General features: G+C 33.6%; 2 protein-coding genes across 3 annotated transcripts; one reads left to right on the top strand and one right to left on the bottom strand.

The window, feature by feature from the left end:
* Positions 1-2,417: 2,417 nt before the first annotated feature.
* On the bottom strand, positions 2,418-24,093 carry LOC110993151 (DNA mismatch repair protein Msh2). Its single transcript, XM_022259282.2, has 16 exons — positions 23,953-24,093; positions 23,755-23,804; positions 17,686-17,880; positions 16,228-16,404; positions 15,435-15,587; positions 14,604-14,839; positions 12,374-12,532; positions 12,005-12,212; positions 11,562-11,721; positions 10,582-10,756; positions 9,675-9,859; positions 9,105-9,323; positions 8,451-8,683; positions 4,471-4,562; positions 3,117-3,342; positions 2,418-2,676 (listed from the first exon to the last, which is right to left on the bottom strand). Exons 1-16 carry the CDS (start codon positions 23,987-23,989, stop codon positions 2,443-2,445), a joined length of 2,739 nt encoding a protein of 912 aa, XP_022114974.2. The 5' UTR covers positions 23,990-24,093; the 3' UTR covers positions 2,418-2,442.
* On the top strand, positions 18,635-23,887 carry LOC110993149 (homeobox protein 2). 2 transcript variants are annotated; one of them, XM_045634660.1, is made up of 4 exons: positions 18,635-18,793; positions 19,180-21,106; positions 21,215-21,277; positions 21,873-23,887. In XM_045634660.1, exons 2-4 carry the CDS (start codon positions 19,198-19,200, stop codon positions 23,678-23,680), a joined length of 3,780 nt encoding a protein of 1,259 aa, XP_045490616.1. In that variant the 5' UTR covers positions 18,635-18,793; positions 19,180-19,197; the 3' UTR covers positions 23,681-23,887. The 2 variants fall into 2 exon arrangements, with proteins under 2 accessions (XP_045490616.1, XP_022114973.2); XM_022259281.2 differs by having other exon boundaries at positions 19,180-21,277.
* Positions 24,094-24,110: the final 17 nt, after the last annotated feature.

A 24,110-nucleotide genomic window follows, 5' to 3' on the forward strand; every position in this document is an offset into this window, starting at 1 on the left:
TATGTTGTTTGATTTATACTATTTTAAGCGTTTTCCTAAAAAGAGTAATATTGCCTGCAATTTCTAGCTAAACACTGGTGATGAGAGAGACCAAAGATATTGAGTGCTAAACCTACCATTTTACCCAGAAAATTAGTATATTCTCTGTAAATCAAATGTAAACGCCATTTAAATACATATATATTTAGAAAGTCGTGTTAGTTACACCAGTAATGACTCTAGATCGGCTGGACCGATGTTAGTTATCTTGTGCTCTTCTTTGATGGATTCTTCTCCGCTCCGAATACTAGAATAAGTAATAAAATATCGAATAACAATAAATTAATTTCACGACAGCAAACAGCATGTGGTGCCATCTGTTGACAGAACTACGCATCATATTACATAAAATGTGTGTCAGTAAAAGAAATTTGGAATGAGGAGATGCATAACCAGGCTTAGATCTTGATCGAAGTAAGCCGCAATATTAGCGCTAGAGAGAAGAGGCCTTATGTGTATAGCTTCCATTCTTCTTTGGCAATGGCAAGCAATAATTGTTTATGTTATTAGCTTAATTAAATCCTAAAATAAGTGTAACCAAAGTAACAACGACAACAACAAATATTATTAGACTGTAAAGTGGAACGAAATTAGCCAGATCATAGTTATTCATAAAAATATTTTGTACAATACGTACACAAAGTGAATTTATGAACTGGGTATGAAAGTGTTCCTTGTAACATTTAAATATTCTTCTATCTTTCTTGATAAATTCATCACAAACTGTTAATAGTTAATTTAACAATTTTATTTCATTTGTGTTAAATTAAATAAGCAGCTGCTTTTAAGCATATATTAGTGATGTCCCTAACATATTTTATTATTAAAATGAAATACGCATATTATGAGTTTATTTATTTTATAGATGTTTCATCATCGGACGTCGAGGCAGAATACGAAATTCCACCCGTATCACCTCGACGTCCGCCGTTCCACAACTGCGCGTTTTTCCAGGCAGTTTTTGCCGCGCACCACCACTCTGTGGAACCAGCTGCCAACTGAAGTATTTCCGAACCAATTCGACTTAGGGTCCTTCAAGAAAAGAGCGTACCAATTCTTAAAAGGCCGGCAACGCACTCGCGAGCCCTCTGGCATTGAGGGTGTCCATGGGCGGCGGTATCACTTAACATCAGGTGAGCCTCCTGCCCGTTTGCCCCCTGTTCTATAAAAAAAAAAAAAAACTTCTATACAACAAATGCAGTACACTTAAATTATTAAATAAAGGTTGCTGGCGGCTTTCGAACGATAACTTCCAGTCCAGTTTACTCGGAAATTGTTAAATGCTTAGCTAAAACAATAACAACAGTTAAATAATAAAATGTACTTTTTAAGTGACCGAAATTACTAAAAACTGCGGAGCAGTGTTCGTTATGGTCCCTTTATTGTCCAAATCCGTAATAAACTCGACTATCGACATCATACGTACCGAACTTTCTAAGAAATCCGTTCTTTAGTTTACAAATTGTGATTGCTTGAGCGTGATTTATCACGAAGATGCCTTAATATTGAATAGCAAGTTATGAATAAAAAATACAACATTATTTCTTGTGCGGCAAAAGACGTCAGGCGAAAATAACAGACTATATGCAATGCGTTCAAATAAGAATTTTGCTTTATGTAATTACTGAGACTAGCCTGTACTCATTTTCTTTTTTTAAGACAGAATTTTCTTTTTTCCATTTAACGACAAATCTTTGTAACGTCAAAATATGTACAGTCTCGCGGGTGTCATTTTATAGAGTTCACACTGTATATAACTATGAATATTTTATTACGAGAATTAATAATAATTGATAAGATAGCCGAAAGACAAGGAATAATAAAATATACCTTAATATTTAAGTTTTTAAAGTGCATTGTTTTGTAAGTTATACTTCTTTTGGTGCGATAGAGAAAAATGATGAGTGAATTTTTACGATGCGCGGGCACACCTAAATTGGACATCGTAAGTTAGGTCTAGGTGGCATGGAAATCGATAACTATGTTCAAGTTGTATATTCTGGTATTTTTATAGAAATTTAAAAGTGTTTCGTAACAGTACAATTAAACACTGTGAATAAATAAATATTATTTTATTGTTTTTAAATCAATTTCATATACGACGGTGATAGTATTTACTAATAATTTATATATTTAAATAAAATCTTTTTAATTAATTTTAATATTTACTTATTACTATCACGACTGCGTATTAGTCAATTTTTTTTCCTTACATCAAAGAAGTATAACAACTAACGCGTGTATATAAATATGTACACACACTCTTTTTTATTTTATAACATACGATTTTATAGAGACAAACTTCCGTCAAAAAGATTTATGTTCGAAAGAAGAGATAATTTTGTAACGGTTAAGATTAAAAAAAAAACAAAAACAAATATCAAATCATTTTATTTCTAATATTTACGCAGCAAGTAAAGATTTTATGTATTTGCTGTCAGAACGAAGTAAATCTTCTTTCATCTTATTAATTTCCAACATCATGTCTGCGTCAGATTTGACAGTTTCTTGTATTTTCTTGCATTTTCGTAGAAATTCTTCGATTAACTGCTGTCCCTCCAAAGTGTCTTGAGTTTTAACCGAAGCCTCGATTTCAAATAAATTTGTTTCGAGTTGGGCCTGTTTGGCTTCTGCATACTGTAAATAAATACGGATATTATTAATTCATACTTTTGTAAAGTATAGTAGAGGAATCATAAAAACTTTTTTTATTCCATAGACACAAATATGAAGTTACATTTTGGAATATACTAATGCAGACTTCAATTGCTTTTTTTAATTACAAAACACAAATTCGGTTTTAATTGAAAGTATAATATATATTGGCATTCCTATACAAAATTTTATAATATTAAAAAAAACATTTAAAAATTTGAAATTTATTTTACGGTAAGATATATTTCTTGTATTTTTGGTATACAAATTCTAACACAATGTGTATGCCAAAAAAATACAAGAAAATATGACATCACAAATTTAACACACATACACATCAATTACATACCAAAGGAAAAAACTTAACAAACACAAAATTAAAAAAAAAAATGTTTTATACTTTAGCCTCCAAAAAAACAAACCTCAATAATGGATTCCGGTAAATCGGCCAATTTGGCGACATGCAATCCTAGAGAATGCGTTGCAGGTCCAGGGACGATTTTATGCAGAAGTAGCAATTGGGAGTCCACCACGGAGGCTTCTGCATGTGAATTCACAATTACATTCGGATGGAGACTCGGCAATCGAGTCAACTCGTGATAATGTGTCGCGAAGAGGCAGAAACATTTGCTTTCTGTCGCTAGTTTCCTGAAAATAGTGTAAGCTTTCCTTTACGTGTACATTTAAATACAATACAAAACATCCAAGGGAAATGTATGGAAATATAATTAAAAGTTAACATGAGTATAGCTGGCCCTTGGAAATGCATTACGCTCCATCATCAGCAGGTGGTGATGATAAAGCCCCGGTTTAAACCACCCTTAGAAAATCTGTTACAATAAAATTAAAAAAAAAAATGATTTTTTTTAATAGCAACAACTCGAATTGTCAATTGACTTTAATTGTTATTGTTATCGCAAAAAGCATATTAAATCACAAAATAACGGCTTAATACAACTTTAAAAAAAATTATTATCGAAAACTTCGTTGGCAATAGAGTCGCAGTCGAATTATGTAAATAATGCAATAAATATGTATTTATATCCGTTAGAGGTTTTATTTTTAAGCGTCTATAAACGTTCTAGGTGAGATCTCTTTAGTCTATCCAGACACATTATGGCTAGATTTTGTATTAGAAACCATAGACCAATACTTATTATAGATGTCATGTGGAATATGGTGTAATGTTTGCAGTTCCTTACAAACGTTGTTTTAAAAAAATTGTCTATTAAAAGAGTGGCGGAGGGTTTATTGCCAGTTCTTCTCTTCCGTTCTACGACCTTGATTTGAGAACTGGCTATAAATCTAAAATTAGAAGCATTTTTTTCGTTCATGTGTACAATCTTATTTATTATGAATATTTATTACCAATATGAATATTTATTTAAATTGGCTTATAATTTTTGCAATAAAACGGGGTAAAGACTCACCTGATATGAGTGATAAAAAATTGAAACATTTTTTCACTCACACTGCCGGCGTTTTACTAAAATTATTAACGTATATGCGTTAATCATTATTTATTTTATTTATATAATAGGGGGGCAAACGAGCCTGCGGGACGCCAAAAAAGAGCAGTCATCATCATCATAGCCCGTAGACACCCATTTTTGTCGGATGCGTTGCCAGCCTTTAAGGGAGGAGTACGCTCGAATTTTGAATAGTCCAACTCGAGGACTATTCAAAATTCGAATTCAAGGAAAACCCCCGACGGTAGTCGATTCCACAGAATCGCCTTGTGAAACAGACTGTGGAAGATTTAAAATTTTCCCTTACTCAGCAATAGCCCAGGCGATGCCGCATCCCTCGTAAGTCGATGTGCCACGCCCAAGTTCATCTACTAGTACTAGTGAGTCCGGAGTTGCCGTCTGTAAAATATTATTAACCTTTTATTGTATGTCGGTTTAAATTAATTTATTAGAACTATATACAAGAAAATGAAAATCAGATACCTATTGTAATTTCTTACTTAAAAATTAATTTTCAAGTATAATAACTGTTTAGGCTTAAGTAAAATGTGACAGCTTAATTTTTTTTTTTTTTTTTTCTATATACATGTGTCTTCACTGAGACATCATGGAACATTACGATCTAGCCTAACTTAAGACTAATAAGTAATTTAAGTCTAACCTAATTTACTAAAAAGGATTATTATATAAGTGAGTGTCCAATAACACTACTTACAGTCTCTATTAAAGGGAAGAAGACACTCTGTTCTTGTGTTCTATTTTGCAGACACTCTTTAGCACTTGATATTTACGTACATTATCACTAAATCACTAGTTCAAATGGTTTTGTCCTTTTCAGTCTTCTCACTAAGCCCGTGGTGTCAAGGAGTTGGATAGCCTCGACATTCACGTGATGGTGGAGCCTATGTTCGTGTGCTCCAGCAGTCTTTTTTATTACTGTAGCGACGTCCTCAACATTAAGGTCCCGGTGGAGGTCGTAATTGCGAATGTACCAGGGAGCATTGACTATTCCCCTGAGCACTTTGTTTTGGAAACGTTGGATCACTTGGATGTTACTATTACTGGTGCAGCCCCACAGCTGGCAACCATAAGTCCATACAGGTGTCAGGACTTGTTTGTATATCAATAATTTATTTTGTACTGATAAGGTGGAATGCCTTCCGAGCAACCAGTACAATTTAGTGTAACGGAGATCCAACTCTTCGCGCTTCTTTCTAACATGGACCTTCCATCGTAGTTTAGTGTCCAGCGTCATACCTAGGTACTTAGCTGAATTTTCGAACGGAACTTTGTCGTTATCAATGTATACTGGCAGGTAATTTGATGTCTTGTTGGAAAAGTTAATGTGAACTGATTTCGACTGATTTAGTCTTATCCGCCACTTCTTGGTCCACAAGCCAACAATATTTATAGCTCTTTGTAGTTTTGCTACCGCTTCCTTTTCAGTAGCTGCCGTAGACATGATAGCAGTATCATCGGCAAAGGTCGCGATTATGTTATCTTCTAGTTCAGGGATATCGCACGTGTATAAGAGGTACAGGACCGGACCTAATACACTCCCTTGCGGCACCCCAGCTTTTATTTGTTTCAGTTCTGAATAATCATCTTCTTGTCGTACCCTAAACGTTCTTTGTGTTAAATATGACTCGAGGATATTTGAAAATTGACGAGGCAGTAGTTTCTTCAATTTGTAAACAAGTCCTCGGTGCCACACTTTGTCAAAAGCCTGAGCTACATCTAGAAAGACCGTGGAGCAGACTTTTTGTTCTTCTAGTGCTATTTCAATATTATTTGTAATTCTATGGACCTGCTCTATGGTAGAATGTTTATCTCTGAAACCGAATTGGTAATCCGGTATGAGCTGCTTTTTGGCAATAATGGGGTTAAGACGTTTGAGAAAGAGTTTCTCAAATAGTTTTGCTATAACAGGTAACAGTGAGATTGGCCGGTAAGATGTTACTTCGTGTGGTGGTTTTCCTGGCTTGGGAATCATTATAACTTCCGCAACTTTCCACATACTGGGAACATATTGAAGTCGAAATGTGGCATTAATTAAGGTTGTCATTTTAACTACGGCTTTACGGGGGAGATGCTGTAGTACCTCACCCGTAATTAAATCAAAACCTGGCGCCTTTTTCTTAGTTAAACATTTAATTTCTCTTATAACTTCTTTCGGTGTGACTAGACGGATGTTTAACTCTTCTAACGATGTTTCTTCGAAGTCAAGTGAATCTTCTTCATCGATTTGAAATATATTTTCTAGGTGATCAGCAAACCTCCTAACTTTTTGTATGTTACTTGCAGCCCAATTCGTCATGTGACAGCTTAATGAGCATAATTTCAATAAAGCAGCATTTTATAACTGTTCTTTTGGTTAAGGTTTACAAATCAATACTTTGTAATAAATATACTAACCTAACCTAACCAAACTAGATAATAATTCGTTTTTTGGACGCTTAGACTCGTACATACTCAATTTAATCAAATTCAAGGTATTGAATTGTAAACCCAACCCGTTCTTTTTGTAACGAAAATTAACTCATTGAAAATGTGAAGAATAAATGATTTGACAAAGGAACATTTAATAGAAAAAGAATAATAATTGAAAAAAAAAAATAATTGAAAAAAAATTTTTTCTTTGAATACTAATACAAAATTTACTAGTGCAAACGTTTTTTATATTACAAAACAAAATATAAAAAAATGTGACGTTGGATCAAATTATGAATTTCCCTTCCAAAAACGTCTAAGTGTACATAGTAGCCCAGTCATATTAGGTAAGAAAAGGGGTCAACCTCGGAATGAAAGATAATAAGCTGCAAATTGGTATGAACCTTTGTTTTGTCATTCTGAATGTTGTCTCAAAAGTCACAATCGTTATCGTGTCCGCGTCTCAAGATATTCAAGGTCAAAGGTCACAAAAATCGGTTTTTCGCGAATATCTGGCTTCCTATCGGTTAAATGAGATTTGCATTTATTATAAAAGTTGTAGGCTATAAAATTCCCTACAACTTTTGTTTAAACTTTTTTTTCATACGACCAACCGTTTTGAAGGTAGAGCGCGAAGTGCACATCGTACAGACATAAACCTGTACAACTGTCAACACTTCCACCAACAAGTGCAGCAGCTCATCAACACATAAAACGTGTCTACTACCAGATTCAAACGTGGTTAGGGAAGGACTTAGAACCTCAAGAATGGGGCTGGATGCTTGAAAATGAAATCCTGGAGCCCATACGAACGTTATTACCTCCAGCACCAGCCGAACTACTAAACGTAATATTTTGCAATTGCAAAAATGGTTGTGGTTCCCGCTGTGGATGCAGAAAATCAGGGCTACAATGTTCTTTAGCTTGCGGCCAGTGCAACGGACAAGCTTGCCTCAACGCTTCACTGTATCCAAGTAATCCCGATGAAGAAAATACATATGATCCCGATATTCTGGAAGGTTTGGAGATGAACATGACAGATAATGAGGATGATGACAATGAATCGAACATTTTTGAGCGACAAGAAGAAGAAGAAGACGAAGAAGAAGAAGATAATTAGCTTCCATTTCCAATTTCATTAATATTAAAATCAACAAAGATACTTTTGATATTTGAACTCACATTTTGATAAATGTATATTATGCCGTATTTAATAATAAATAAAAATATGTGTAAAATATATACTCTTACTATCATTTTAACTTAAAATAAAACTAAAATATATAATCCAGAATTAATAATATTTTATACTTAAATAGTTAAATATGAATAATTATATATAAATAATCAAGTTACTTACTTTAATTAAATATAAATAATTAATAGTTAGAACATAAATAATAGGCATTGTTTAATAATTATAATTATTGTAAATAATTGACTTTATAACGTACTGATAACCATAACTCACGCTTGACCTTGCATTAGGCCGTATATGACTGTACGATGTGCACTTCGCGCTCTACCTTCAAAACGGTTGGTCGTATGAAAAAAAAGTTTAAACAAAAGTTGTAGGGAATTTTATAGCCTACAACTTTTATAATAAATGCAAATCTCATTTAACCGATAGGAAGCCAGATATTCGCGAAAAACCGATTTTTGTGACCTTTGACCTTGAATATCTTGAGACGCGGACACGATAACGATTGTGACTTTTGAGACAACATTTAGAATGACAAAACAAAGGTTCATACCAATTTGCAGCTTATTATCTTTCATTCCGAGGTGAAACCCCTAATATGACTGGGCTATAGATACTTTAACGTTAAAGGTATTTGAAAATGAAAATAACCTCACCCTTAAAATAGCAGCCGACTCGATCATCTCCAACATAAAAGTGCTCTGTCCCTTTTCCTCTCTATCAGCCGCTCCCACTCTCGCACAAAGGGCCCTAAGTTTCGGCACCGTAGCACTAGAGGCCGGGACCAAACAGCCCGCGTGTGCAAGTAGCGCCACAATGCCACAGGACCGCATCCACGTGGACTTGCCGCCCATATTGGCGCCTGTCACTATGTGCATTAAACACGAACCTGGAATCAAGGAAACAGAATTTTAAGAATTATTTCAATCTTATTTATTAAAATAAATATATTTAGTATGGATAGCCAATATATTATATCGTAAAAAATGCATTTTCAAATGTTGCAAAGAAAAATGATTGAATTAGAAATCATAACCCAATTTTTTTATGCCAGAAGCACTAGAACGCAACAAATTGGATTTTGAAAAAAAATTCTATGCTTCTCAACTCTTGTTTAAAATATGCTAATTTTTATTATTAATTTAATGTGCTCAATTTTGCTTAGTAATTGACCAAATGTAAAATAACTTTTTAAGTAGTAAAAATTTATATGCTTGTCATAAGATACATCTTATTTGGTCCTTCGATCCGGATTTCAATGAACATCCTATTAATTATTAACATTATTTGGCCTAATATATAGTATGTACCTCGTTTAAAAACAACATCATTCGGTATGAAAGAGACGCCTTCTTGCACTTCAAGACATGGATGTCTCACATCTCGTAGGACGAACTCATCCAAGCTTTCCGTAATGGTTGGTCTAGTGTATGGATATGGGGCAGTTGAAGCCGCAACAGCGAAAGAGACAAGCACATCCAGTTTTGATAAAATATGAGAGAGACTGAAGAGACATTCCGAATAACCAGCTGAAAGAGATGATTAAGAAGGTAATTTACGAGACATTGGAGGATTATTCACCCTATACTTTTTTATATAAAACGGGGGCAAACGAAGCACCTGATATTAAGCGACACAAAGCTTACGAGTGCGATGCAGGCCTATGCGCTTTTCTTAAACGACCTATTGTGTCATGTTAATCTCATAACCATGACTAGTGGTCATGGTTATCAGATTAATGAGCAAGATTGTTACATAATTAGTTAGAGTTTGAAGAATTGTTAGCTTCAAGGTGCGTTTTACAAATTTTTACATACAATTATATAACAAAATAAATATTTTGTTATATTTTCAATCAAATCAAGTCACATCAAACATACCAGCGATACCAATAATCTCTGCTACCATTTTATCCTGTTCCTTTTCATAGTTCATTTTACTTTGTACATAGTCTTCTGTTATGTCATCTAATGCGTTAGTTTTGAATCTTACTCCACCCTTGACAGCGTCTATTATAGTGTATTTTTTGTTTCCACGTAAAGCTTGTTCCTCTTTTAGTGTTACCCTTTAAAAAAAATAGTCGTTAATAGCCTTTCACAGAGCATACGATAGGAAATTATTTTCTTTCATCTGACATGTAACAGCAGCACAATTTCTATAGAAACTTTCCCATACTGTAAGAGGATTGACCATAGACCAGGCCAAACAACGTGTCCTTTGACTAAAGCACTTTGTCAGGAGCCATCAATACTTTAATGAGTGAAACCCAGATTTCGAAAGAGTTCTAGTTATTCGCAGTTTTCGTGATAATTTCTTCAACTAGGATAAATTTGGTTTATCTACAATTTGCCTACTAAAAATAAAAATTCCACTAGAACGCTGTTTTGTCTGTTTTCATCAATAAGTAAAGATAATTTTACAGACACTGTTTGTGTCTGTAAAATTATCTTTACTACCTTTTAAAAATTACCTTTACTTAACATGTTATTAAACAGATTTCTATCATCAATACTCTACTGATTTTATATACCCTTTTACCGTATTTTCGGTGAAAACAGCAGCTTTTTGTGATACAAAGTGATTTATTTGATCATAACACTGTATTATTGAAGTAGAATTTCATTGTTCTTTCCTACTCAAAAAAATTCTAAGTGCGACAGTTCAAATTGTCGATTACAGTTCCTAAAGAATTTTCGGTACAAAATTTATTTATACTCTCACACTCATCATCTACTATTACACTACCTTTCACTGACACAAATATGTCAGCAAGATGTTAAGACTTACCTAAAGTAAAACCCATTTTGTGGATTATTTTCAAGTTTAATAGTCTTTTTGGCGTCCATTTCTAGGTCTCTGGCAGCCTTCTTCAATTCTTTTTCGGCGGACAACTGAATATTCTCCAACTGCTCATGAAGTAATTGAAGTTGCTCGTCAAAGGATGGCTTTACTAGGAAATCGCCTGTAAAACAAATGCCAGAGATGAATACAATAAATTCTGTATTACTAAAAAGAGTTAAATATGTATGCATGTCAAAACACATGAAAAAGGCTCAATGTTCCAAATTCGCCTGTTTCCGTTTTGCTTAAACTAGTTACAAAATAAAAACTATGAATGTTAAGCATTTCTACAGATAGTCTATATACTAATGTTTAGCTGTTTAGGTACAATACCTTGGTCTGGACACCCTATACAGAAGACATTTAAGAAAAAATAGCATGTTAACAATTACAATAAAAGAATAATAGAGCAATAAAAAATATCAGGCTAACTAAATTTTAACACCATTGAACACATAATACTTTTTAAAACTAAAATCTCCTTCAAGTAACATTTACCATATCCACACTTTACAGTTCTTAGTTTTTAAAAATTCTATTTAACATATAGGTTTCACAGGAATAGAATTCCACCGGCAATCAATTCCAGAATTGTGGACATTGTACCATGCATGTTATGAAAAAAAAATCGTCACCGCTAAGTATGTATTATGTAAAGACTTTAGGGGGGGTTTCTTTGATATTCTTAGCTTTTACCTTACACATTACCCAAGGAGAGGGGAGTGGGGCTTAATAAATTGCAGTTCATCTGCTTTAGAATATATGAAAATGGTCACGTGACAAAGCGTGAGACGTATCCATGCCAATTCGTTTAGCTTTAATGAGTGACGATTGTCAAAGATTGTTATCTTGAGCCCATGGTCAAATAATATTCAAAATTAACGAGAAAATCACTGACGTATTTAAGTTCAGCTAATATACCTCACCTCTGTCCGCAGCATCCATGTCGACAGTAGCCTCTATCATCTGCTGGAACTTTTCTAAATCGTCATTCAACTCGGCAATCGGTTCGGCCAGTGAAGAATGAACAGTTGGACTGTTGGATTCTGACAAACATTGGAGTAAATTCGGCAGTCTTTGAATTGCCTGTAATTAAAAAAAATGCTATTTAATAAAACTTATTTAATAATCATTAACCATTATCAATCTGTAAAATCATTTTGAACAATTTGTGAATGTTGTTTATCATTTAAGGACAACTCTTTATAACAACAAAAAACGCCTTCGCGTCCCTTGAGTGTCGTTATATAGAGTATACACTGTTTACGTAAAACACGTATTTATCCTGAACATGCTTTATCAGATTTTCTCGCCTGTACTATATATATACTTATTTTTACCAAATCGAGATGCAAAGACAAACATATACCTGATATATCCTATAACAGTCATGTAAATTTGCCTTTTTCCTTGTAAGTTTCCTGGCTAAGGCCTGCAAATCCGGAATCCTTCGCAAATGATCTTCATGCAACTGTAGTCTCAACTGTGAGTTCTCAACTAACAATTCTACAATATCTAACCGCTCATTAATAAGGTTTATATCTCTGAGAGGCTGACGGAGCCATTGGGCTAATAGCCTGAAAATAATTCAACATTAATTTAAAACTAAACTAATAGCGACACTTTTTTTTTTTTATAGAACCGGGGGCAAACGGGCAGGAGGCTCATCTAAGTGATACCGCCGCCCATGGGCACTCTCAATGCCAGAGGGCTCGTATACTTATCAGCGTATACGCACCGTTTCCCTTGTTGGGTGCGACATCTATCGAGTAATCCAAACAAACTTCTCGTAGGCGCATGATTGGAGTCTCCAAGCTCCGGTAACACATTCAACGCGCTGAGCGCCGCCGCGTCCAAATGCAGGAAGCACTCTGCTTTTATTGAATTCAGGTGAAATCTGAAATTTATTTATTTATTTATTTATATTGTACTCCTACAGCTAACACAAAATACATATAATAACAAACAAATACACCGAGAACATAGCCACAAACGGAATACATGATACATTATAATAAAAAGATTTAAAAAAGGGAACAAACAAACAAGGTATTTAATACAATTAACTGATTAAATTTAATTAATTAAACCTAAATTGGTTGTGTTGTGTAATGGTGTGTGTGTGTACGTGATGGTGTGTATGTATATATATACATATTCTCACACTAAATCGCATAGCTACCCTCCATTCTTAATTATACACTATTTTTTAGCTTTGCTATTGTAATAGCTTTTTATATATTTCCAATTTCCTTGGACTCATGCGACTTTTTCGATACAAAAAGTTCAATCGGGATTAGAGTGCCGCAATATTGCGGGTAACAAGATTGGGAGGAAGTTGTATAGATTTGGTGAGCGCTGTGTATGTTCTCGTGTCATATGTATTATCTTCGTCTGAAAGTGTGTGATGTTTGAGAGAGTAAATAACCTAGAAAATAATTAAAAAATATGTTTATAATAACATATTTTTTTAAAAGATACACAAGGAATTATACTTATTCCACGTCATTAAATTTTAATCTGTAGGCATCTGTACTCGTAGGCAATGAAGACAAGAGGGTGTAGGCCGAGAGAAAAAGCCGGGATAAAAAATTCTCGGTACTCTAGAAAAGATTTAAAAGGACTTATGTTCCTACAACCATTTTCAGATCTGTTGTATCCAAATAGGAAAAATCGCGCACAAATAACGAAGTGTGAACTACGATGGTTGAAGTCAAGTGGTATGATATCAGAATTTGAAAAGACTTCATATTGCGATTTATGACATCATATTGATTCTAGTTGCAGATCGTAGATGTCGCTACAGGAGTAAACGACGCAAGCATCACGATATTATCAATGTTTATACAAATAATTAAAAAGAATACATTTCTGAATACAGATTTTTATTTCTAAGAAGTGAGAGATGAATGCCATTATTCAAGTTTGAAGATAATTGTGACTAATTTGAGTTGAGGCGATAATAATAAACATAGTTAAATCACAAACAATATATCACATCTGCTAATAATACAAAGTAGACATAATATGCAAAAGTGCTTAGAGCAGTTTTTTTTAAACTTATATCGTGATTATTATTTATAAAGATAATAATTTAAGGATGAAAGAATTAAAAAAAGGGAAGAGTAATGATCTATATTATGGACGATGAGAAAAATATTGTACAGAAAGAAAGAAGTCTTAGGTTCCAGAAGCATAACAACACCATATAATAATGAGCTTTTTACATTAACATTTACAATGGATTATTTTATTTGATTATTAATGGAATTAGAAACGAACTTACATTAATAGCGTTAATTAATACATTAAAGTTGTGTTATATGTCACAACAAAAAGCCTTCAAATAAATATATGCTGATGATTTGTTTAATTTGTCAAAAGTGTGCATAAACTGTATTACGAGGAAAACGCTTGCCATTTATAAATTAACCCAGTTTCGTGCAAATAAAAAACCCACGAGGCATCTAGGTCACAAACAGAGTAATAACCGTATCAATAGATGTTTCTAGAAGCACGCGCCAATGATTATTAATTAGTTGATATTATGATTTGATAGTTACTTCCTTTATACGCAAAAGATTATTAGATAAAGCTGAGCTAAAACACTAATAATACTGGTTTTGTTGTTATCAAAGAGTAATTTCAAACGCCAATTACGAAGAAAAAATATAAAACTTGACATGAAAAATATTATTCCTATATTAGTGTGCCAAATAAAATAAACCAATTAATTAGTTTAGTTCTAGTTCAGGGAGTTAGGGGAAAAAATTACCTTTTTTCAAAATTAACCCTATCTACCTAAATTAATATATATATATTCGTCTTATAAATGTTCTAAAAGTTCAGAATGTATCTTTTAAAATCTGATATTAATTTTATCCAAAAATATTAATAATAACAAGTATATTTAAACTAAACGTTGTTTTTTTAAACGCTTGAAATTGCGGGGATGTTAAATAACTCACCTTCCAAAATTAGTAGCATCGTTAACGAGCGAAGCATATCTTATAGCTGCGGCTAAGCTCAACATGGCAGATGCCATTCTTGTTTCGGGAAAGGCATTAGCATCTTGTACTTGAGAATCCTTGAACTTTAGAAGACGATTTAGATCCTGTATCAGACCTTCAGTTGAAAAATCGATTTTTTTCAACCTTGTCACTGTTATATTGGCTCGTTCCATTACTGTATTCAGCGCTTTGTACTGTAAATATATGCAATTATAAAAATCGTTGAGACAGATATTATACTGACATATCTCAAGATAAGTGACCAATGATATGTATGCCTGCATGTAAGTCTACTGTATGAAAATGAATTAATAATTTGCGACCTAAATAACACGGCTTACTTTATGAAAAAGTCGAGTTTGTACCCATTACAATTAAAATATGTTTTTCTTAGAGCGACATTTATTAATTCATTTTCAAAAAACACAATATTTTACAAAAAAACCATATAGAACGGGATACATAAAATATATATATTTTTTTTATCGAATACATATGGGAATTACTAGATTGAATTACAGCAATCTTGGTCAGGACTTATATCTAAAAAAAAGTGCGAGCGTACGAAAGTATACATATAAAAAGTGAAACTTTTTTATAAATTATAATTTATAAAAGACGTTTTATCCGTAAAAAAATTACCCTCATGCGCCTAAAGATGTTTCACTTCAAAAAAAAATTAAATGTGTAGTACTCATAGACAACGGTCACATTAAAGCCTTTGTCATTTCAGCATCATAATTGAGGCACATATTATAGTAAGTGATTTCAATACAAAGTTAAACTCACATCAGCGTTTTCCGCTTGCGGTATAATACATTCCGTGGGCGCCATCTGCACGGTAACAGTTTCCAATTGTGTCAGCAAATCGTCATCGGTGAACTCCGAGACGGACATTTGGTAGTCATTACCTGATACGCACGCCACTCCTATGAGGCGACCCTGGAAACGATTGAAGGTCTTAAATAGTAGAGTGACATATATTTAGAACTTATTAAAAAAACTGGGACCCATAAATGAACAGGTTAATGACCCACTGCTAGGCATAATATAGAAAATATATAAATAGTTAAAAAAAAATATCCTTAAAGTAAAATATTCTTGGAAAGAGTGTTTTTGTTTATACTCGGGTTATCTTTGCTTCTAGTAAATTAAATGCCATCGGGTCAAGAATCCGAGCCCATATCAGTTATCATGGTCAAGTTTAGATACTAAAATACGTTAACTCAATTTCTTGTACAAATACATTTTATTATTTATTATTGTATACATGATTTAAAAACAAAAGAAGTTTACAATAATGTGGTGGAAGGATAAACTGTCCACCATTGTCATTAAACTCCGTACTAATGATATATACGTTTAACATACAATTATATGACACGTTATATATAAAAATACAAGCTTTTTTTAAAGCACCGGTTTCTTCACAATGTTTTCCTTCACCGTTCAAGGGAATGGCTAATGCACACATAGACAGAAAGTCCATTGGTGCACAGCAGGGGACTGAACCTACGACTTCAGGAAGCTTCTTCGCATCTTTATGTATATAAAATTATAAAAATATTTTTTTTTTAATTACCTTAGTGATAGCATCAGTCTTAATATTGATCGCAATTAAGCAACCATTTTCATTAGTGAATCCTTCACCTAACACCTCCTCTAGTTGAGTCATGCATCCTGGCGATCCTTTGTACTTGAGGACCCATTCGTTCTTACTTGATTCAGATACGTAGATCTCAACGCGGTAACGACGGACCTTAAGATTTTAATTTAGGAATTAAAAATAGCAATTGAAATATATTTTTATCCCTTCCCCTAACAGTAACTCACAATCGTATTAAACTCGTACTTAAAAATGACGCTTACGTCATTGACTTTTAAGAATTAAAATTATATGTTTGATGATGATTTATGACGTGATTCATACGCCTTCTATATCGACTCATTTATTCGTATTTAATAAATTATAGTTTTGCATTTTTTTGCATTAAAATATAATTCCTTAGTATGGTTATCTGGTCGCTTATAAGGGATAACATACGTCCGCAGCCTTGTTGTACAGACATTCTTAGAGGTTAATTTAGCCTACCCTTCCAAATGACGGGGATGACGGATATGCTCCAGGAATCTTGGTCACCGCATGAAACGCGACTACAATAAGGCGAACCTATTGCATTACCTTACGCCGGGTTTCGGAGAGTGTTACTGCCCTGATAGTGCCTGCCTATTTGGCTAAAGCTTTAATACATGAGCATGGCAATCCCTCTAGGCAGAGGTTGACTGATTGCGCGGGTATAATAACCTCTATCAAAAGATATTTTCAGTGAGCAATGTCTTCACATCACACATGGCACGGGGTTGTCACCACGTTTTCCAAAACTCTCGTATAGCTCACAAGATAAAACATATCATAGTTTGAACTTCGGTTTTGTTAGTTGTAAATAGGCCCACAAAGTGCTCATAAGTATTCCATACATAAACTAATTGTTTGTCTTTTAGAACTTTTGGTATTTTCCATATTTTTGTACGGATCAGAGTACGGGTCACTTCGTGCAGCGGAACGGAAAAAGAAAGAGTCATTCGAGATGTGAAGTTGTAGCAGAATTTTGCGAATACATCCGTGGGCAGCAAAAAGAACCAATAAGTCCAAGGAAAAATCACCACCACTCGCTAAGAGAGAACCAAATAGTCTCGACAATTTGATAATTATAGGGATGAGTGATGGCAGGAGAATTTTGAGGTCTGATCAGATAAAAGACAATTCAACTCAACATCCATAATGCATTGAGACAAGCTGAGGATAGTATGTTATGCTGTGGAGGCAGCAAGTCGAAGTATGGCTTTTAAAGATAAGCAGTCAGCTTCAGTAATGAATTTTACAAAGTAAAAGGAGAAACTAATTTTTCAGTTTTTAGTATGCTAATTATTTTTTATATGTAGGGTAGTGCTAATAGAAAACATTAATATAAATAATAGTAAACCGAAGTGCATGATTAGATACAATTAATATTCCTATTATATAAGTGATATAACTTACCAATAATAACTTCCGAATCAATATATCAAAGTTCCCTTTCGAGAGGACGAGATAATCTTGGCGATTAGGTTCAATGCCCATCTTCTTGATGTTGGATACTGATGAAAATACCTCCCTCGCAGCGGTGGTTGCATCCGCACCATGGACACTGTAGTAGTCATTGCGATCAAAGATTCTTACGGTTGTGGGAGGTTTCTGAAAAATGCTTTATAAGATTAAGCTAACTGTATATAACAATTATGAATAGACTTAGTGTGTGGATCCACCCATTGGATGTCTCATAAACCAAGTAGTTGTACAAAACAAAAATATTTTAAATCTGTTTGAATAAAATATCGAGTGGCTATTTTCTGGATAAGGAAAAAGTAATTTATATTCTTTATAATTGTGACTGTATCCTTGATAAACTGACCTACATTTATAACAGGAACAATGTCACATTATAAAACTTGATTTATACTTTAAAGGAAAAATAAAGTGTATTATAAACATAAATTAAAATGTCATATGAATTGAGACAAGCACAACACAATTTGATAAACAAATTTCAGGTCTATTTTAATATTATGATCTAAACATGTTTCAAACGGCTTTACCAATCAGTGGCTTAGACCGTATTTCGCCACATTTGATACACTGTCATGTTAACTTATTGAAGAAAAATAAGTATTGCTCGCAGTCGTTATTTTTTCTAACTTATATTTATCAGTTCAAGTGTGGACACTTAAGAATAAGAATTTTCATCTTTTTAGTAGAATATTAAATATAGCTTACATTTGTTACATAGCAATTGGTCTATGTATTGCGATTTGGTTACAATGACAAACGAATAAAGTAAATACATAAGTAGATGATTCAGGCATTCATCACAAATATTAATAAATATGTTGTCATATAATTTGTCAAGGTTTTGTGAGTGCGACGCATTGACTGCCGTATTTTGCTCGTTGGATTTTCTGAGAAGAGTCATGACCGGTCAGGGGCTATCATTCTAAGATATAATATTAAAATCTGAATAAATTCTCATCTCCTTCGCGAGCAATGTCAGTGTCTTAAAGTTAACGCTGTGAAGTGCTTGTAATTTGTGTTTAGTGTAAAATAAAACAAAGTAAGTATTTTATTTAACGGTTAGGTTTCTATATTTATTTTAAAATTCTTGAGTCAAATTCACATTATAATTGTCAGCCATTTATTTAGTTAACTCCATCAAAACACCATCAAAGTTGTGGTTTAGCGACGATAACGACAGTTTGAAGAGTATCGTTTCGAGTTTTAGTGGAATTAAATTTAAATTAACAGTCAAAAAATTAACAAGGCTAGGAAAGTAATGAGACGTCATCAATCCAAGTAATTTAATCAACTGCCTAAATACGGCTAGGCTGTTGATTGAACGACTAATTAGGCTAGTTGGCTGCGACATATATGTCTTAAAACTATATTCAAGTTGAATTTTTCAAAATAAAGGCGTAATAAAATAAAATTTATTACTTTCAGATTTAAACGGAAGCCAGAATGAGGCTTTTAATATTAATAGCCACTATGTGGGCTATAGCTTATGCGAAGCCTGAAATGTACAGAGAAAGTGAAGATTTTCAGTATTCAAGAAGTTCTTCAGACGAAGGCAAAAAGTCGGGATTCTATGGATCTCAGAGAGGTAATATGGGAGGTAATTACGAAAGGGCACACAATATGGACGGATTAGCTCAGCACCAAATGAGTACGGCTGTTCGGCAAGTAGAAGGTGAACTCGGCGAAGGAGCAAAGGCAAAGTCAGGCAGTGTTTTCACAGCCGCCAACTCAAGAGGAATTTTTGGATCCGGGCACTACGATCTCAGTCTACAAGGAAGAAATTTCGACGAAAGTAGTGATAGTGACATACTATCGCATTCATCTTTAACCTCTCAAAATACTGGCTACAGAAGCTCGGCGCATAACTCCGGTTATAACCGCGGGTACACAAAGAGTTCTAGACAAAGTACGGGATTTGCATCAGCCGATTTATCTGAAGATCATTCTACCGATTTTACCCAAAGTAAATTCGTAGATGGTGCCCAACAAGCTATTAATCAACACAGCTACGGTAACCAAGAGGCTTTAGGCAGTGATTACAAAATTTATTCTCACGCTGGAAATCGGGCACAGAATCAAATGGTCGGTACAAATCTTCACAGCACTTACGATGCATACGGTAGGCGAATCACAGATACTCCCGTAAGAGTTATTATGAGACCAGGTACAAGTGTAACAGTACCAGTTTCTGCTCAAACATACGACGCGTCATCTTCGTCATTAAGAGGTGCATCTTATGGTCAAAACTCTTTAAACACAGAAGCTGAAGAACTAAGCAATAGTGATAGCAGTGTTTACGTTAAACCAAATACAATTTATTATACTAAGCCAAAACATTATGAATCATCTTACAATTATCGAAAAGAATGGGAGAAACACAGTGCATACCCGGAAGGAAATATTCCGACAGAAAACCCATTAACAAAAAATAGTGAACTTTATGACGATTCCCTTTTATTACAAAACGCTAAGGGGCAATACAATGCAATAGATTCGAGTAGTACTCACGGTGGTAGCGATGTTGTCCGGTCTAGAAACACTAATATTGGTCACTTGAAAAGCGTGAATGCTGCTCAACAAACTAATAGCTATAATACAAAGTCTTCATCGAGACATCAATCTCAATATAATTATGAAACTGCAAGTAACCAAAACGCAGCAGCATCGGCACATTCAAATTCTTACACAGTGGTAACTCCAAGTACCGGAGCTGCTGTAAATGCTTACGACTTAGTGGAAAACATTGACTCAAAACCGAAAACTTATCACTCTTCTTACGCCTATCATAAGTCATGGGAGCGACGCGGCGATCCTTACGTAATAAAACCTATTGGTGGAGATAACAGTGCACAAATATCACAGAAACTTGTATCTGGGTCTGCTAACCAAGGCATGTATTCATCTCATCAATATGGGTCTCACTACAATCAGGCGCATCAGAGTTTAACGAAAGGTGGAGTAGATTGCGACGAAAACGGTCACATCCGAGTTGCCCGGTCATCTCAGGGCCAACCTTGGCAAAAAGATGAACAACAATTTGAGGATCTAGGACAAGAAATTCAAAATCAGTGGGGCGGACTGGAGGACCTGGGACAGCAAACACAAAACAAGTGGGACAACCTTCAAGGACAGTTAATTCAACAAAGTCAGAAATTAGAAGATTTTGGTCAACAACATCAAAATCTGGAAGATCTTGGACAACAAAATCTAGAAAATTTTAGTCAACAACATCAAAATCTGGAAGACCTTGGACAGCAAAATCTAGAAAGCTTTAATCCTCAACATCAAAATCTGGAAGATTTGGGACAGCAAAATCTAGAAAATTTTAATCAACAACATCAAAATCTGGAAGATTTTGGACAGCAAAATCTAGAAAGCTTTAATCCTCAACATCAAAATCTGGAAGATCTGGGACAGCAAAATCTAGAAAATTTTAATCAACAACATCAAAATCTGGAAGATCTTGGTCAGCAATTACATAACCAATGGGACAAATTTGACCAATTTAATAAACAATCATCAAGTAAGTGGATCTAGTGTAGATTGTGTTAATATAACCTACAGTCATTTGTGTAACTCTATGTCTTTCTTTAAGCATTAACAATAAAAATGGATACTTGTGGTTTTAACAAATTATAAGTTATTTTCATAACACTGCATTTCATTTCTCATTTGGTTTTGTTTAACTTATATAATTTTCGCTTTTACTTTTTATATCTTTACTTTCAATAACCCTCCTAACATGTACCAATAATAATAAAAAAATTAATTTAATAGTAAATGTTCAATGCAATATAATATTGGGGATACATTAACATGTAAAGGATGCACTTATACATAAAAGTTTTTCAGAGATCATTATTTCGTTTACCCTATGCTAACAATTGTGATCTTGTGTTTCCTAAAAGCCTGGTTAGTTAGTACAAGATAAACCACTTAACAGGTGTAAAAACTGAAGTATGGAAGTAGCAATCAAGTAGTACACTTCTAATACACTTATATATTGATAAATGTAATGGAAGGAATGGAATCACTAAATATAAGTCATTAGTACTCATTTGGCTTTATGACAAATGATAATTGAACAAATTATATTCAAATCTTTTTCAATTTATTAGGCATTATAAGTGAAGAAACACCAGAGTTAGAATCCTTTGAAAAACCAAAGGTGAATAAGGAAAGCATAGGTCCATTATCAGACTTTAACCAACATCAAGAAAGTGACAAACAAAATGCAAATACCTTCTGGAATCAACACAAAAACTTTGATGCTGGTGATGTTTCACAAAATACCGATCAATTAGAAGGCTTCACAAATGAAGACTTTCAAATGAGAGACAGCCAACAATTACAAAATCAATTAGAATTGCAAAAGAAATTAATTGGAACCATGTATGATATTTTAAGCAAACATAAAAAAAATGACGACTTTCAACCTTCAATCTCTTATAGTAATCCAAGTAATTACCATCACAATATAAACTACAATGATGGTGAAAACCAATATACCGGATTCTCTCATTATAGTCATGAGGCTAGTAACAATGGTATGAGTTCAACATGGCAGAAACAATACAATATTCAAGGAAGTCATAATAATAATAAGCCAACAGCACCATTACAAAATTTTTGGAGCAAGCTAGATAATTTAGATACACAAGGAATGATAAATACAAATAAGGGCACAAAAGATGAAAATTCATACTCACAAATGTCAGATATGGACTGGAGCAACTCAAATTGGGGACAGTTTCATGCACACCATGATAATCATATGTTTGATGGCTCCTTCACTCATGATGAAAAAAATTCAATAATGTCTCAAACTTTAAAGGCAACCACTTCAGTAAATAGTGTACTGTCAAAAGAAATTGGCTCAACAACATCTAAACCTACATATAATCCAATATCCAATATGCCTATAAGCCCTGTTGATGTTGGCCGTGGAGACATAGGGGCAGATGAAACAACTGAACTAAACAATGAAAATGAACGCACAAATGTTTACATTCCTAATTCACCTCACAAACATTATAAAACTACAGATGAAATTGAATCTTTGAGTTTAACAGAAGAAAACAATAACAGTGCAAAAGTATCACATGTAAACTCACAACAGACTAGTGAAGACAAGTGGAACCAATTATTTAAGCACCATGATGTAATAGAGCATAAAGTTGAGGATTATTCTTCAACTCAAACGTCTGCAACTACCAAAGCAATTAAATATAAACCAACGGAAAAGTATAGTAATACTTACACAGGTAAAGATGCTATTGCTAGTATAGAGAAAATAAATAAACAAAAAGATACGACATCTGATATCGTTGAAGATATGGCTCATAAAATAGAACAATTCCCATACCATAATGAACAGAAAATTAGTAATCAACAAGATATACTCAATTCATATAACTTTGAAGAACAAAGTCACGAACCAGCAAAAGAAAGCGAAATTCAACAAAATGTGAATGAACAATTTGAAGAGTTTGGACAGCCAATTCAAAACACTTATGATATTGGGCAATCTAGCCAATCCTTCTGGGAACCAGCTAATTCAGAACAGAGTGAAGTACAACAACTTGAAAATTTTGGAAGTTTTGAAAGTATTGAAAACCAACAATTAGAAACATTGGAAAGAAGCAATGATAAACTTCAAAGTCAGAGTTTGTTGAACTTTGAACAACACACTTCTTGGGAACCAGTAATTGATAATCAACCTAACAACCAGCAGCAAAAACCTATGTCTACAACAATTAAAACATTTAGCCAAGAATTAAATGAAAAACAAGGAGATCCCCCATCCCTCCCGCATGTAATTACTTCAGAAGAAACAGCAACCGAAAAAGCAGGCTTTTGGAAATCTTTTGGTAGTAAATTTACAGGAGCAAAAGACACAGTAGTATCTTGGTTTAAAGGTAGTTAAAATATAATACGTGTGAAATAATTAAATGTTAGAATTAAGTTATATAAAACTATTTTTATAATTATTTCTCTTACCTCAGGTAATGAATTAAAGTATTTAACAAAGGCTTGCTGCTTGACCGAGTCTGAAAAAAAAACCTTAGTATTTAAAATATGATAATGTTTGCATGAAAGATGTGGATAAAAATTAAAAGAATTACGATATATATGACCTGAAATTTTATTTTATTATCTGTTTTAATGTTTAACTCATTTAGGTGTTGAAATAGTTACCTAGGTTTAGGGCTTGAATGGGTTGAAGTGAAGACATTATTAAAAGGTCACAATACTTGCACTCTACTAAAAAATACAATAACAAATAAACTTTTATTCAAAATACTTAAAGTAAAAAGTTTTAAATAAACTCTATAGCTAAACGTATATTTGAAATT

This window comes from Pieris rapae, chromosome 3, assembly GCF_905147795.1.
Source record: "Pieris rapae chromosome 3, ilPieRapa1.1, whole genome shotgun sequence".
Taxonomy (NCBI): domain Eukaryota; kingdom Metazoa; phylum Arthropoda; class Insecta; order Lepidoptera; family Pieridae; genus Pieris; species Pieris rapae.

Bases quoted from the DNA above. Each gene is read 5' to 3' on its own strand.
- LOC110993149 (XM_022259281.2), top strand. From the start codon at position 19,198: ATGAGGCTTTTAATATTAATAGCCACTATGTGGGCTATAGCTTATGCG. The intron at 21,278-21,872 runs GTAAGTGGATCT...TCAATTTATTAG, and splicing joins ATTTAATAAACAATCATCAA to GCATTATAAGTGAAGAAACA.
- LOC110993151 (XM_022259282.2), bottom strand. From the start codon at position 23,989: ATGTCTTCACTTCAACCCATTCAAGCCCTAAACCTAG. The intron at 12,213-12,373 runs GTGCGTATACGC...AATTATTTTCAG, and splicing joins CGCACCCAACAAGGGAAACG to GCTATTAGCCCAATGGCTCC. The intron at 3,343-4,470 runs GTAAGGGAAAAT...CACTATTTTCAG, and splicing joins ATCGCCTGGGCTATTGCTGA to GAAACTAGCGACAGAAAGCA.